Source organism: Sceloporus undulatus, chromosome 4, assembly GCF_019175285.1.
Source record: "Sceloporus undulatus isolate JIND9_A2432 ecotype Alabama chromosome 4, SceUnd_v1.1, whole genome shotgun sequence".
NCBI classification, from domain to species: Eukaryota; Metazoa; Chordata; class Lepidosauria; order Squamata; family Phrynosomatidae; genus Sceloporus; species Sceloporus undulatus.
Window position 1 is genome coordinate 109,055,288 of NC_056525.1, and position 13,932 is coordinate 109,069,219.

Here is a 13,932-nt window from a genome sequence, read left to right on the forward strand (position 1 = left end):
AAGTAACAGGGGAGGTTAATTCATCTTCTCACTGCATTCCCAAAGGATTTCAAGAATACCTGCTCCAGAAGTCTGGGAAAATATCTGTACCAGGTTTTTAGGCAGTTCCTAGGGCTGTAAGAGTGAGGGAAGGGGAAGCAGGTTCCATCAAGCAGGCCCTGAAACACTAATGCCATGTTAGATTTAGGCATTAGTGTATAAATCAAAACACATGTAACCTTCTAGATTTTAATTACACTTTAGTTGTTGCTTTTATATCCTGTTTTTGCTATAAAGTATTATTTCCAAAATCATGCCTCCTTTCAGATAATTACTGCAATTCAGAACAGAACCTCTCACAGTAAAGGCATAAATTCTTGCAAGATACTCTTCACACCAGAAGAGGTGAGTGTGCCGGCTTCCCTGGTTTCGATCATCAGGAAATATTCACACCAGAACATCTGCTGACACACAGATATAGCACTGGAGGTGAGCGTGCTGGGTACGCTGGTTTTCATCCTCAACAAGCATTTACACCACAACATCTGACATGCAGATAGAGCACTAGAGGTGAAAGTTCTGCCACAAGAGGGAAGCAATATCCAGCAGTTTACAGGAGGAACTTTCGGATTACAAGGCTGTTCATGGTGTACAACTTTTACAATGTAAATATCCACACCCCTTAGTGTAGTGCTGTTGAGGGGCTGCATGATTTTCATGCTTTTAATAAAATAAAAATAAATTCTTGGAAGATACCCCTTATTTAGTAACACATTCCCAATATCTCCATTTTCTAGCAGTGATGCTTAAGTCACTAGCTTGAATGCCTTCTGTATATCCTTTATTGAACTATATGGTTTCAATAAATTTTCCAGTTTTAGTAGAACATCACCAAAATAGTCACCAAAAATGGAGCGCAAATGCACTACTTTTTCTTTGAAGACCTGTTTAAAGAAATCAGTTTGCCCCACAACGGCAAGCACAATAATAAAAGTGTTGTCACCTTAATCTAAAGTCTAAGGTCCTTGCAACACCACCTTTAAAATAAAACAATCCTAAGTATTGTTCATAATGGACAACATTATTTATGAAGTCCAGCGCCACCAAGCCACCTTCATTCTGTCCCACACAGCAGTCAAGGAATCAAAAGCAGGGCGAACATCCAAAATGGTGAACTGATAGTTCTTATCTACTTCTCCTCCATCATAATAATCAATGACGTATCGGACTTCTGTTCCACAGCGGTTAACAATCCAATCATGTCTATCAAAAGGCAGTTCATACCTGGAAAGAAGTGCATATTGTAAGGAGATTGAAACTAAAGTAAGTAGTCCAGATATATAGAATCATAACTATAAAACCAGAACTTAGAAATGTATTTTGGGGACTATCAAAACTTCTACTCTTTAGTCAGCACAGCCATCAAGTACAGTGGTACCTCGGGATACGAAATACCCAGGTTACGAAATTTCCGGGATACGAAAAAATCCCATTGGAAATAATTGTTCCGGGTTACGAATGTTTTTCGGGTTACGAAAAAAAATTTTGGTGCTTTTCGGCGCTTTTTCGCACGAAACGCGGCTTTTCCCCATTAGCGCCTATGGCAATTCGGCTTACGAAGGCTTTTCGGGTTACTAAAGCGGCCGCGGAACGAATTAATTTCGTAACCCGAGGGAGCAGTGTATACTCTTTATGCAATTCCGCACACTGTAGTCCAAAAACATTTTCAAGTTCTAAGATATCAAACATTAAAGTTAAGGTGAAGTTATATGTCTCACTTCATTCTAGTCATTGTACACTGAATACAAAGATTTTAAGTCTTAAAACCTGTTTAAAAACAGATAGAAATCTATTTTCCATAACATACCCCATCCAGGATCGCATTCTGGCTCTTGGTGAGTACTCTTTAGATTTACCTCCAAACCGAACAAGAGTTGGCCCACATGGGCACTCCCTGAAAAGTTTCAGAAACACACAATCAGCAATCTAGGCAAAACTAGTGTATTAAAAAGGACATGAAGTAGAATCCTGTGTCTGCCTACTCAAAAGATCCATTTTAGTGGAGAAAGTCATACTCAAGCATATACTGGATTGCACCCTTAACACAGACCCGGAACAGATGGGCAGGAAAAAGTGGCCTGTACCTGCTTTTTCCAAAAGCGGGTCAAACCTCCATTGCCCACTCCCAAGGCAAATCAAATAAACACTGGCTGATCACAAGGCACAGCATTTTTACCCCTGGTTAAAAAAAAGCTGTTGCCTTTTTATTGCAATACATGGACATGGTTGCACAAGCACACTATCTTCAATAACCTCCTGTGTTTGCCTAGATGCCATCCCATTGCACTCCTGCCTCTGTGATAGCCACACTTGCAATGCTTCGCCCATACAAGGAATTAGTGTGTGAGTGATACATTGGCAAACCACAATAATGGAGCCCCCCCCCACACACACACACATGCCCCCTTCACCCCATGCCTCCTGTTTGTGTATGATGAAATTACATTTGTTGGAATGGTCACTGCTGCAGCTCCAAACTCACATCAGGGTATTTACATGCAGCAGTGAAGATTAACATTTTCCGGGCTAAATCAGAATATCCCAGCTTCTCTTTGTTCCAGACCCAGAGTGTGACTTCGGTCCAGTTTTTGCTTTCAAGATGTGTGCCGTTTTAAACACCCCACCTTGAAAGTGATTGAAAATTGCTTTATTTGCCCATCTGTTTCATCCCACATTTAATCAGAATGTGTGCCTACATCACTAAGCAGCCAACAAACATATTCAGGGGCCACCATGTTGGACATATAGCAAAGTACAATAACATCCAAAATCCACATAACAGTTAATACCTTTATAAGAACAACCAAAATGCAAAAATACATTATTTTTTATTTTATCTTTCTTGTGTATGATTTTTAACACTTTTGCCTGACTTGTATCATGTATTTTGTGCATTTTGGTTGACCAAATAAACCTATTTTGTGGATTTTGTATGTTACTGTACTTTGCTATATGGCCAACACGGCTAGCCCTGAATATGTTTCCTGGATGTGAAGATACTGCATTTTAGATGCTACAGGTCAATCCTAAAGAGAGAGCCAATGGATTGTGGCTTTACTATCTGAGGTTTCTACCTCCAACAAAAGTAAAACCTTTTTTAAAGTGAGACAACATTTGGTATGTTTTACCAAAACAGCATCTAAAAATGTCCTAATGCAAAAGCATGGATGCACCTCTCAAGAGTTTCTATGTTCTCTGCCTAACAAAGGGCAGGTTCACTACCTCAAATTTACCATTAGTTCACCATCTCAAGAAGAGTAAGTTCTATGGTCAAACTAACAAAGACATTACATTCTGTGAATAATTTTAGCATGCTCATATTTTGTTATAATTAGCCACTTTAGAGAAGCCCAGGCAACTATTAAACTGTTGAGAGATGGGTGGCTAGAGGGAGTTTTCACTAAGATGTACTCCTGTTGCTGCTACAATCTTGGCAGAAACTGTCTCCCCAGAAATGTTGTGACCATTTACATTTTTTTAAAAATGGGGTAAGTTACCTGCACACACAGAATTAATATCTTGTGTGGGCTGGTCTTTAGATGCTAAAGGAACTACTTCCAAAATCCGAGGACCACTTGTAGTAGCTTCCAAGAGCTATTAGAGGACAAATTGTGGGAATTGTGTGGCCCACAATTTGTGTGCAGACCCCAAAAGCCAGGCAAATCTAAGATATCTAACTGAAAATTTGCAGCCAAGTCAATTATGTGACCAGAAATTTGTGCCCTTGTATGAGGCAAAAATTGTGCCTTGCATCCGTAACGGTCGTCCATCTCTATTCTAAAGTTGTAGAGCAGGCAAGCAACACAATTCCAAGGGTAAGGCTAACTAATGCTAGTGAAATTCTCTAGGAAAAACCCTCATCAGTTCCTCATTCCTGTTCTTCTTTCAGAACACATATAAAAATCAGAAATTACTATTATAACAAAATCCAAATTCACGTGCATAATTAGTTTATGACAAGATTTTATACCACAATGTGGAGGAACATTTTAATACCATACTTGCCGAGCATGAAGTGCTTCCCATTTTAAAATTTCTTGCCAAGCCTGCTCATTATTCTTATTATGAATTTTTATTATATTTGTCATATCTTCAGGTTTTATGTCATCATCTTTCCACCTCCATCTAAAGAAAGTAATATTGGAGATGTTAGTATCAGAGGTAAACTGTTTTTTATAGTTTCATGTTTCTGTTTTTTAATCAGAAAAGCATGCTAACGGAATCTTATAGGATAAAATGAAATTTATCATCTCCCCATCCTCCTTTCATTGCATGAAGAAATTACAGTGCACCCTTCCCATTTGCAAGGAAGGGAAGAGAAGGGAGGGGAAGGTTCTAACCCCACCACACACACACACACACACACACACACACACACATATATGGGAAAAAACCCATACATGCCCCAGCCTCATTATAATCAATGGGAGGCAATGCGTGACAGCAACAGACGCTTGAGTCCACGAATGGCTAACCCATTGATACAGCAGGCCCACTGTACAGGTAAAAACAATATTCACCAAGTAGGTACAAAATTCAAATACAAGAAGAGTATTCAGTTCTAAGCATCTATTACTTTATCACCAAAAAAACTAGCAGGCAAGCCATTGTATAGCTTTTGTTTCTTAAATCAATTATGCATTAGTCATGACTAACTTAAGCCTCACTAAATTTAGTGGTTATAGTTTAAGCATGACTAAATCTGATTTTAACATTCTGTATTGTTAAAACAGTTGTCCTTTTTTCAAAGGCACACAGTAATTACATACTAATCTCTCACTCTTGAAGATCAAAGGTATTATATTTTTATTTTAACATATTAAAAGTTATTTCCCCAAATGGCTCCCATATGGCAAATAAAGTAAAACATTTTAAAACTATGAAACCATGTACTATAAATGTAGTTATTGCAGAATCCCAGAAAACTGAAAATTTATAGCAAAATTACAACAATAAATCAAAAACAATTCAAAACCAAAGGAACAATTTATAAAATATCATTTTGAGTAAGAATAAAGCCATAGAATGGGGCCATGCAGTCATTGGGGAGATAGAATTTCACAATCTAGGGCACATGTTCCCAACCTGTGCTCCAAGGAGCCCTTAGGGCTCCACATGCACTTAACAGGTGCTCTGCAGCCACTCCAGGAAAATGATAGAAATAAAAATTGAATGAAATTAAAGAATAAGAAACAAAAATAACACTACTCCTAAACACCATTAACTTGTAAGACATAGGGTAGGCCTCTTAGGAGCTCCACCATAGAAATTGATTCTAAAAAAGGGCTCTGCAAGTTAAAAGGGTTGGGAACCCCTGATCTAGGGGATCTCAACTATAGCCAACACAGCTATAGCCAATCTAGAGAATGGTGACAGATGATGAGAGCTTTAGTCCAGCAATATCTGGATGGCCATATCAATGATCCAGATATTTTGATATCTTGTCCTGTATCACCACTAATCACAACTTCTGACAGCAGCAGAATATGACATAAGATCTCCATAATCTCAGCAGGGGTAAAGGAGTCTCAACTTTCAAAGGACAATGGTCCCTTACTTTCTTAAAAGATGCAGTCTGCAAAGTCTACATAATTCAACTATTTAGCAAAACTTGAAGACTCCTTTTGCACAACCAATCACTAGTAGGTTAGAAAACCTTTACTGTAATCGTGCCTAGATTGTTCTGCCCACACCCAGTAATTTTATTTAAAAATAAATGTTTGCAAGCTTAATCCTATTAGGACACAGCATGTATATGATTTACAGCAGAATTCTGTGCAAATTTTTCTAAGATTTAAGTATCACTATGTTCCGTGTGCTTAATTAATGCACAGATGGCCATCTGTGGGGTATGCTTTGATTGAGATTTCCTGCATGGCAGGGGGTTGGAGTGGATGGCCCTTGTGGTCTCTTCCACCTCTACCACTCTATGTGTACATCTATCATTTGATAATGTCAAGTGAAGATATTGTTCATTTGCCTCTGGAGCCAGCTCATGCCCCCAAGTCACTTGGATGCTGCCCATCTTGTAAACACCACCCCTCCAAACTGACTTGAACTCAGCTGAACCTACTGGTATGTTTCGGCCCACAGTTTTCCTATCACCTAATATATGCTTTCTCTTAATAAACTGATAATCTAGATTTTGACTGGGAGTTGGCAAGTGAAGAAAAGAGGCTAGAGTAATAGTACAGAGAAGAATACTGCAAGAGACAAGAATAACAAATGATGAACATGAATTGCATGTACTTAGGTTTTTGTGAATGAGTCCCTAATTCCAGATGAGCTAGTTAAAAGATGACAAGGAAACACTCTTTTCATGCTTTAGTACCTTCTTCACTTCTACCAGCATCACTAACTGCCCTGTAAACTGATATAAAGTGTCACTTGCAAGTCACATACCCTTTTCTAAGCATTGCATTCCAAAACATCTGTTCTGAAGGATAAACCCATTTTTGTTCAGAAAAAGCTCTAGGAATAGAAGACTCTTCTCTCACTGTAGACAACGGAAATGGTTGATCAGGGGATGGAAGCTGATTAGGAGGTGGCATCTAAGCAAAATAAGAAGAATTAGAAATTAAGGCAGTGGATAATCTGCTGGGAAAACCAATTTATCTATTTATCCAGGTACACTCCATATACAGTGTATTCAATACATCATTTAAAAGGTTTAAATCCAAAGTTTTAAATATGTTTTGTCTAGAGTGCTCCAATATCTCAGTGTATTTGTCACTTACTATTCAACTCAGATAAGGTCAAACCAGTTTGTACTTGATGGTGCCTAATGTAAGTTGCTACTACCATAGAACTATTTCCTTTATTCCCTCATAGATAATGGTCTTGGACAATCAAAGATGAGGCAGCCATACTAGTTCTACTCTACCTTTCTCTTTTAAGTGAAGTGGTTTTCCAAACTATTCTATTTCTCTGAATTCTATCAGGAATAGTTATAAAGATTCTACAAAAAATGTGAGCAAAGGGAGGTAGGATGCACAAACAAAACAAGTTAATAAACAAATAAGATTACTGTAATTTGGGGTTACAGACAGGTAGGAAAGAGGAGGGAATAAAAATATGGTGACTCAATTTAGATCATTCATATAACAAGAGAACGAGATGGAAATGGGTTATAAAGGTTCAGTTTCTAATCTTAACAGGGCCAGACCCAAGTATGTCAGACCAAAACAATAATCTCTACAAAGGTATGCATAGTTATTTTCTACTATCTGAACATTGTGTTACAGATATAAACATCTCATCCTGATTGTTAATTAGAATTTACAAACAGACCTTTTAACGTTTTAATCTTTTTATGGAGCATAAGTTATTTGTTATAGATACACTTGAGTTATCCTTTCCTGACTGGCTTTTTCAGGACATCTTCCTTCTAGGACCTTTTCACAGGTATCAGCTATTTCACAGAATCACAGAAATGAAAGAGACCACAAAGGCAATCTAGTCCAACCCCCTGCTGCACAGGAATACACAATCAAAGCACCCTTGACAGATCACCATGCAGCCTCTGTTTAAAAACTTCCGAAGAAGGAAACTCCACCAATCTCCAAGGCAGCATATTCCACTGTCTAACAGCTCTTAATGTCAGGATGTTCTTCCTAATGTTGAGGTGGAATCTTTTTTCCTGGAGTTTGAATCTATTAATCAATGCCCTAATCTCTGGAGCGGCAGAAAACAAGCTTGCTCCATCCTCAATATGACATCTCTTCAGATAAAATTTAAACATAGTTATCATGTTACCTCTTAACTTTTTTCTCCAGATTAAACATACCCAGCTGCCTAAGCCACTATTTACAAAGCATGATTTCCAGACCTTTCATCATTGTTGTTGCCCTACTCTGGACATGCCTCAGCTTGTCAATATTCCTCAGAACAGAACACAATATTCCAGATGAGTTCTGACCAAAGTAGAATGAAGTGGCACCATTACTTTCCTTGATCTAGACACGTTACTCCTATTGATGCAGTCTAGAATCACTTTGACTTTTCTATTTATTTGCAAAGAGTACTGTAGAGTGAGATTCTAGCCTACTAGAATGTTCAGTTCTCTCACTATGAGTAGCAATATTTCTTCCTCTAGCTAAAGAAGTACATGTTTTCCTGGAGTTTCCAGAGCCCAGCCATAAGGCTGGATCTCTCACCAATGTACTGAATACAAGGACTAACAGAACCATGCATGCTTTTAAGGATCTGCTTATATCCTATTCTTTTAAAAGTAGAAATGTTAATCATCCCAAACTAAGGATCTCACAATTGTGTCACAAAATACCCTCCAATTTTCAAGCAAAGATGTCCTTTGAAATCAGGCAGAATCAAAAGCTCAGCAGGCTGACATAATGAGAAACATTTAAGCACTTGTTTGTGTTAAATATAAGGACACAAGTAACCTGGTAGGAAAGGTATGAAAATCAAGGGAGTCATAATAAAAGAGTCCCTTATTTCAATGTATATTCTGGCAGAAGAAGAAAAGAAGATGCAGTATGAAAACTGGAGTTGCCATCTTGTACAGGGGTCATTAATCTTATTACTTAATGCCATGAAAATGGCATCAAAATTATGATATAGGAATGACTATGCCTCTAATGAAGATTCTATATGCAAGAATTATACATAACTGAAGAACAGTACCCCTTTAAAATGATGGGACTGGTGGTTTCATAAATAGCGGATGTAAGTATAGTAACATTTGAAAGGGCTGTCTACTTCTGAGACCAGCCAAGTACAACAATGAAATTTTCAACAGCAACATGAGAAAGGCTGTCTTTTCAATTGAAGACTCAGCACTTGTCTGCACTGCAGGCAAAGAAGCTCAGAGTGTTCTTAGTTCACCCATAACTGAAACAATATTAAACTTTTATTAAATTATTTTAACAGCAGCAACAGAAATACATAAAAATAGCCTTCAGTCTTGTAAGGTTTAAAATATCACTGTATTTGATAGTGCCACACTTAAAAAATCTTGAACGTACCATATTTCTAGGATCAATTTTCTCCTGTGTTTGAGAATTAATAGGACAATCCACATATTCATATGCTCTTTCCTGATGTGGGGGAACAGATGCATTCTGATTCTCATCAATACCAGGTTTCATGTGCATTGGACAGCCTAAAACAAAGAAAAGGAAAGGATCATTCATGCAGTAGAAATGAAATTTAAAGGCAACTAAATCAATTCTCCCCCCTCCCACATAAGCCCTTACTTCAAACTTTCCTGCAGCTGTTATTTAAAAATCTGAAAGGTGTGGGACTAGAAATGGTTTGCAAGACAACCTTCATGGAGAGCGGAGCATAGATATGTTGACACTTCTTGAGGTGGCTGTGATGAACTGACTCACAAACCAGCCAATCAGAAGCCAGAGACCCTAAGCCAATCAGGTGCTGGCTGAGGAGTTTGAAGATTCTGCTTGGCAGTTGGGGAACAATAGAGTCCAAGAGAGGACTGTGTCCCAGAGTTCCTGAGGGAACAATAATTTGGTAGAGTGGGGTTTGATTACAGACCAAGAGAAGGTCTAGTGGTCTCAAGAAGAGACAGTAGTCCAAGTGAGAGTCTTGTCCTGAGAGACTCAGGGTTAGCCAGACTCTGGAAGAGGGGTCTCGGTTGATTAATATCCTGAGGGATATCAGAGCCTGAGTGGCTGACTTTGGTTTACTACTGAGAGAGAAAGTAGTGAGATATCTGTAACTAATTTGCCAAGTACAGATACAATAACAACTGTACTTCAAAAATACTTAATATACTTCTGTTATTCAAATAAACATTTACTATTGTTTGAAATAACAGCTTGGCCTGAGTGTTCAAAACACAAACACATGCTACTGTATGTTAAAGACCGGAATAGGAGTAGATTGTGGTGTGGAGTATATCACAGTGGCTTACAGTATCTAGATCAGAGGTAGGCAACACTTAAGACCTTCCCTACTGTGCCACCAAATTACTCTGCTGCACATGATGCTTCAAAGCACACTAAACAAATGTCTGGCAGGTTGGTGAAAGGAAGTTCAGATTGGAAAATAAGTGTTTAGGAATATAACTCCCCTAATGTGCCCTGTTTCACAAAAGCATCTGAAGTAGTAGAAAGAGGGCATGCAAGGAGTTTTCCCTGTAGACCTTTATGTCCAGCAGAAACACTGAGAAGAGAGCCAGGTTAAAGTCTCTCCCTCTTCTCAGCAGTTCAGAGGAACTTCCGTGAGGTGAGGAAAACTTTTAACCTCAACCACATCCCAGTTATTTTATTCAATATCAGTAAGATGGGAATGAACTATGCTTCCTCCTTACCAATGTAATAGGGTGCATGTGGCAAGACACGAAGCCCCCAGAAGCTGCCTCCCCCTCATCTAGACCAAGCACCACTGACAAACTGAAAATAATCTAGAAGCAGCCTTCTCACTGCATTTCGGATTCTCAGCACTTTTGTGAGCTAACATTCCTCCTGCAACTCAAACTCTAATGGGATTTAGTTTCTACAAGTCTATCTATGGTACCTCTCATAGTTAAGAAATGCTGCCTCAGTTATAAAACTTGCAAGAGTAATACCAAAATAAATCCTCTGCAACAGACAGAACTCAGTAGCCCAGTTCCTATGGTATATGTATGGGAATAAAACCAACACAAGAGGAACAAAGTATGTAGAATAGGTTAATAATATTGTTTAAAATAATATTTTTAAAAGGAACTTCATTATTTGTGAAAGATTAAATAAAACTACTGGTACTTCTCAAATGCTCAGTTGTTTAACTGAATGAGCAATTACCTTCCATTTTCTTTTGGTGCATTGGACATTGTGAAGTTGTAGTATTAGGCTGTTCTGATGTATTTGCCTGGAGTGCAATAGATGGATTGGATGCAGACAAACCCATGTCAATCTCTACTTCTTGCTTAAAATTAGATTTCTGGGCAGGGCATCTGAAATTGAAAGAATAAAATTTTGGTTTCTTAGGGGGAGAAAGTACAAAAATCAGAGAGACAACTGCAAAGAAAAATAAGTAGATATTTATTAGTTTCTAATTTCATAAATAATAAAAGAAAAATTATGAAACAGAAACAAGTTGCATAATTACCGGCAGAATATGGCAAGCTGGCTGCTTTCAGATTGTGGTGATATAACCCACTGCCATTTATTTGTGTAACTGCAACTCATAAATGTTAACTGTACCTTATAATGCCACAGGCCTGCAAGTAACTATTTTGTTTGTGCTCAAAAAGGGGGGAAAAAAGAACTACCTTTTTATAACAAGTATCAAATATTAACTGAAACACAACCACAGCATCAGCACTACAGAACTTTAAAGTAAGCAGCTATAGTCTGATACAGTACTGGCACAAGATATAACTTTAGTTAATATAAACTGTAGCTGGGTGGACAGCTATATGAATTCTGGGAGCCCCACAAGTCACTTACTGAACTCTGGAGGGCTGCACATATACTCAAACCCTTATATATCCCAACCACTGGATGTATTTTTTAATTGTTTACCTCTTTGGGTGCCTCTTTGTACCATGTTTTGGTCCAGTAGCCAAAACCATGGCCAGACAATCCCCTGGAGAGCACTCACACGGGGGCATAAAATGGGCCCACACCCATGGGCACATGCCACCATTCAGGCCAATGGGCCTTGAATACAGGCGAATCTCCATTTTTGTGGCAGGGTCCAGAATGGATCCTCTGCAAAAATGGTGGGGCGACTGTAATTAAAAACAGGACGCAGACATATTGGCCTGAATTAGTCCCAAATAAAGTAGACCCACTGAATCAACTGTTGAACAGTGAATCAGCACTAGGTAATCCCCACTGATTCAATGGGTTTAATCTTCTCAGGAGTACGGAGTAATCTTCTCAGGAGGATTTGGCATTTTCAGCTACTTCCTTACATTTCAGAAAAAAATGGTTAGGGGCTTTTTCAGACCTTAAAGATGCAATGGCCATCAATACAGGAATTAATTACAAGCCAAACACAGCATTCTGAATGTGATTATGGGACACACTGACCTTATGCTTTTAAGAAGCAACTTTGCAACATATGAAGAAGCAAGTCATCTCTGCCAAAGAGTGCTGGTGCCTCCCTCACCAAACTAGAAAATCCAGGCTTCTGTAGGATGGAGCCTAGGCTGTGAAAGTGGCGTCAAGCTACATTATTGATGCACTACGGGGTGGAATTAAAATCAGACTAAGACTCTTGGACTCCCTTTCCAAGTGGTTGTGTTGGTTGGGGAATTCTGGGAGTTGTAGTCCAGACGGTAACTTCTACAGGCTGGGATAAAAATATGTTCAGGGGAATCAAAATTGTGTGCTGGGGGGACTTCACCTTTTGAACTGGTGAGTGTCATGCTTTTGTTAAACTGGGGTGCTCTCCAAGGTGACCCTGGGCAGACACTACATGAGTTCCTATTACTGTGCAATAATAGTATCAGTTGCTGTTATATTTGCCCTGGTGTGAACATAATAGTAGTTGGTACTGTTAAAAAAGGAGCAAGATAAAGAGGGCAAGCATATAGCGATGCAAGTGTTGGACTACAGCCCCGGAGACCTGGGTTCGACTCCCTGCTCAGCCCTGGCAACCCAATGGGTGACCTTGGGCGAGTCACACACTCTGAGCCACAAGGAGGGGATGACTTGAGGGTACACAGCAACAAAGCTAAATGACACATCCTTTAAACCTCAGATGTACGCAGCACGTCTCACAAAACTACAAGCCCCAGAATTCCGCAGCTGTGGCAGTTAAACGGTGTCAAACTAGATTATTTCAGCAGGGCGGATGCAGTCCCTGTCAGCTGTTATCCCGTTTGATAACATTTGAATAGGTTATCCCATACTCTTTGAAAAAGGCCGGCATGGTGTAGCAGTTTGAGTACTGGACTACGACTCTAGAGACCAGGGTTCGAATACCAGCTCAGCCATGGCAACCCACTGGGGGTGACCTTGGGCAAGTCACACTCTCTCAGCCTCAGAGGAAACCCCACGATAGGGTCGCCATAAGCCGGAAATGACTTGAAGGCACACAACAACAGTAATAAATAATAATAACAATAATTTTAAATTATTTTAAATAATAAATTACTATTATTATATTAAAATTATTATTTTAAATAATATTTTAATTTATTTTAAATTTATTTTATTTGTAGTAGATTTTAAATAAATCATTACTATTATATTAAAATTAATGTTTATTAATATTAATAACAAATATTCCTATTAAAACCATGGGAAGTCATTCCCAGCCAGAAACACTGAAGTCTCCCAATGGCCCTCGCCGTTCAAAACAGTGACCGCAGAGCTCACAAAACGGCTCCTCGCGCTCCCCTCAACTAACGACCCTCCACTCACCTCTCCGCTTCAACCTCCGCGAGCCATGCGAGGCGCGCGCCCTCTCTCGCTCTCTCTCTCTCAATTCTCGCGAGAAGACTCTACTGCAGGATGAACTCATAAAAGCGACTGTGTGACCGCCAGGGGTGAGGAGAGAGATGATTGGCGGAACTTTGGGGGCGGGACCTAGATTGAACCGGCCAATGAAAAGAGGGCATAACTATTGTGGGAGGAGAACGGCGGTTTTTCTCTTCCCCTTTGTTACCATGGTAACCACTGAGGCCAGCTTTCTTCTATCACGACCGTCTGAGAGACTACGGTCCAAAACACGCTGCAGAAACAATGTAGTTTGAGACCACTGGCTCAGTGCTAGGGAACCCTGGGAAGTGTAGTTTTGTGAGACATTTAGCCATCTCTGTCAGCGAGAGAAAGAGCTTTAATGCCACAATAAACTACGATTCCCATGATTCCCTAACACTCAGTCACTCTCAAACTGGAATATTTCCTCAGTGTATTTTGGACCCAAGGGCTGAGTCCGCACTACAGAAATAACCCAGTTTGACAGACATACCCC

At 39.3% G+C, this 13,932-nt stretch overlaps 1 protein-coding gene across 2 annotated transcripts; it reads right to left on the reverse strand.

The window, feature by feature from the left end:
* Positions 1 to 214: 214 nt before the first annotated feature.
* Positions 215 to 13,528, reverse strand: LOC121929639 (holocytochrome c-type synthase). Of its 2 annotated transcripts, none has more exons than XM_042465401.1 (7): positions 13,380 to 13,528; positions 10,806 to 10,957; positions 9,024 to 9,160; positions 6,442 to 6,590; positions 4,045 to 4,164; positions 1,847 to 1,933; positions 215 to 1,263 (listed from the first exon to the last, which is right to left on the reverse strand). In XM_042465401.1, the coding sequence occupies exons 2-7, from the start codon at positions 10,909 to 10,911 to the stop codon at positions 1,065 to 1,067; spliced, it is 798 nt and encodes a 265-aa protein (XP_042321335.1). In that variant the 5' UTR covers positions 10,912 to 10,957; positions 13,380 to 13,528; the 3' UTR covers positions 215 to 1,064. The 2 variants fall into 2 exon arrangements, with proteins under 2 accessions (XP_042321335.1, XP_042321334.1); XM_042465400.1 differs by having other exon boundaries at positions 4,036 to 4,164.
* Positions 13,529 to 13,932: the final 404 nt, after the last annotated feature.

Coding starts and splice junctions, on each gene's coding strand:
- LOC121929639 (XM_042465400.1), bottom strand. CDS start 10,911: ATGGGTTTGTCTGCATCCAATCCATCTATTGCACTCCAGGCAAATACA. Junction 9,161..10,805: donor GCACCAAAAGAAAATGGAAG/GTAATTGCTCAT, acceptor TCTTTGTTTTAG/GCTGTCCAATGCACATGAAA. Junction 6,591..9,023: donor AAATTGATCCTAGAAATATG/GTACGTTCAAGA, acceptor TATTTTGCTTAG/ATGCCACCTCCTAATCAGCT.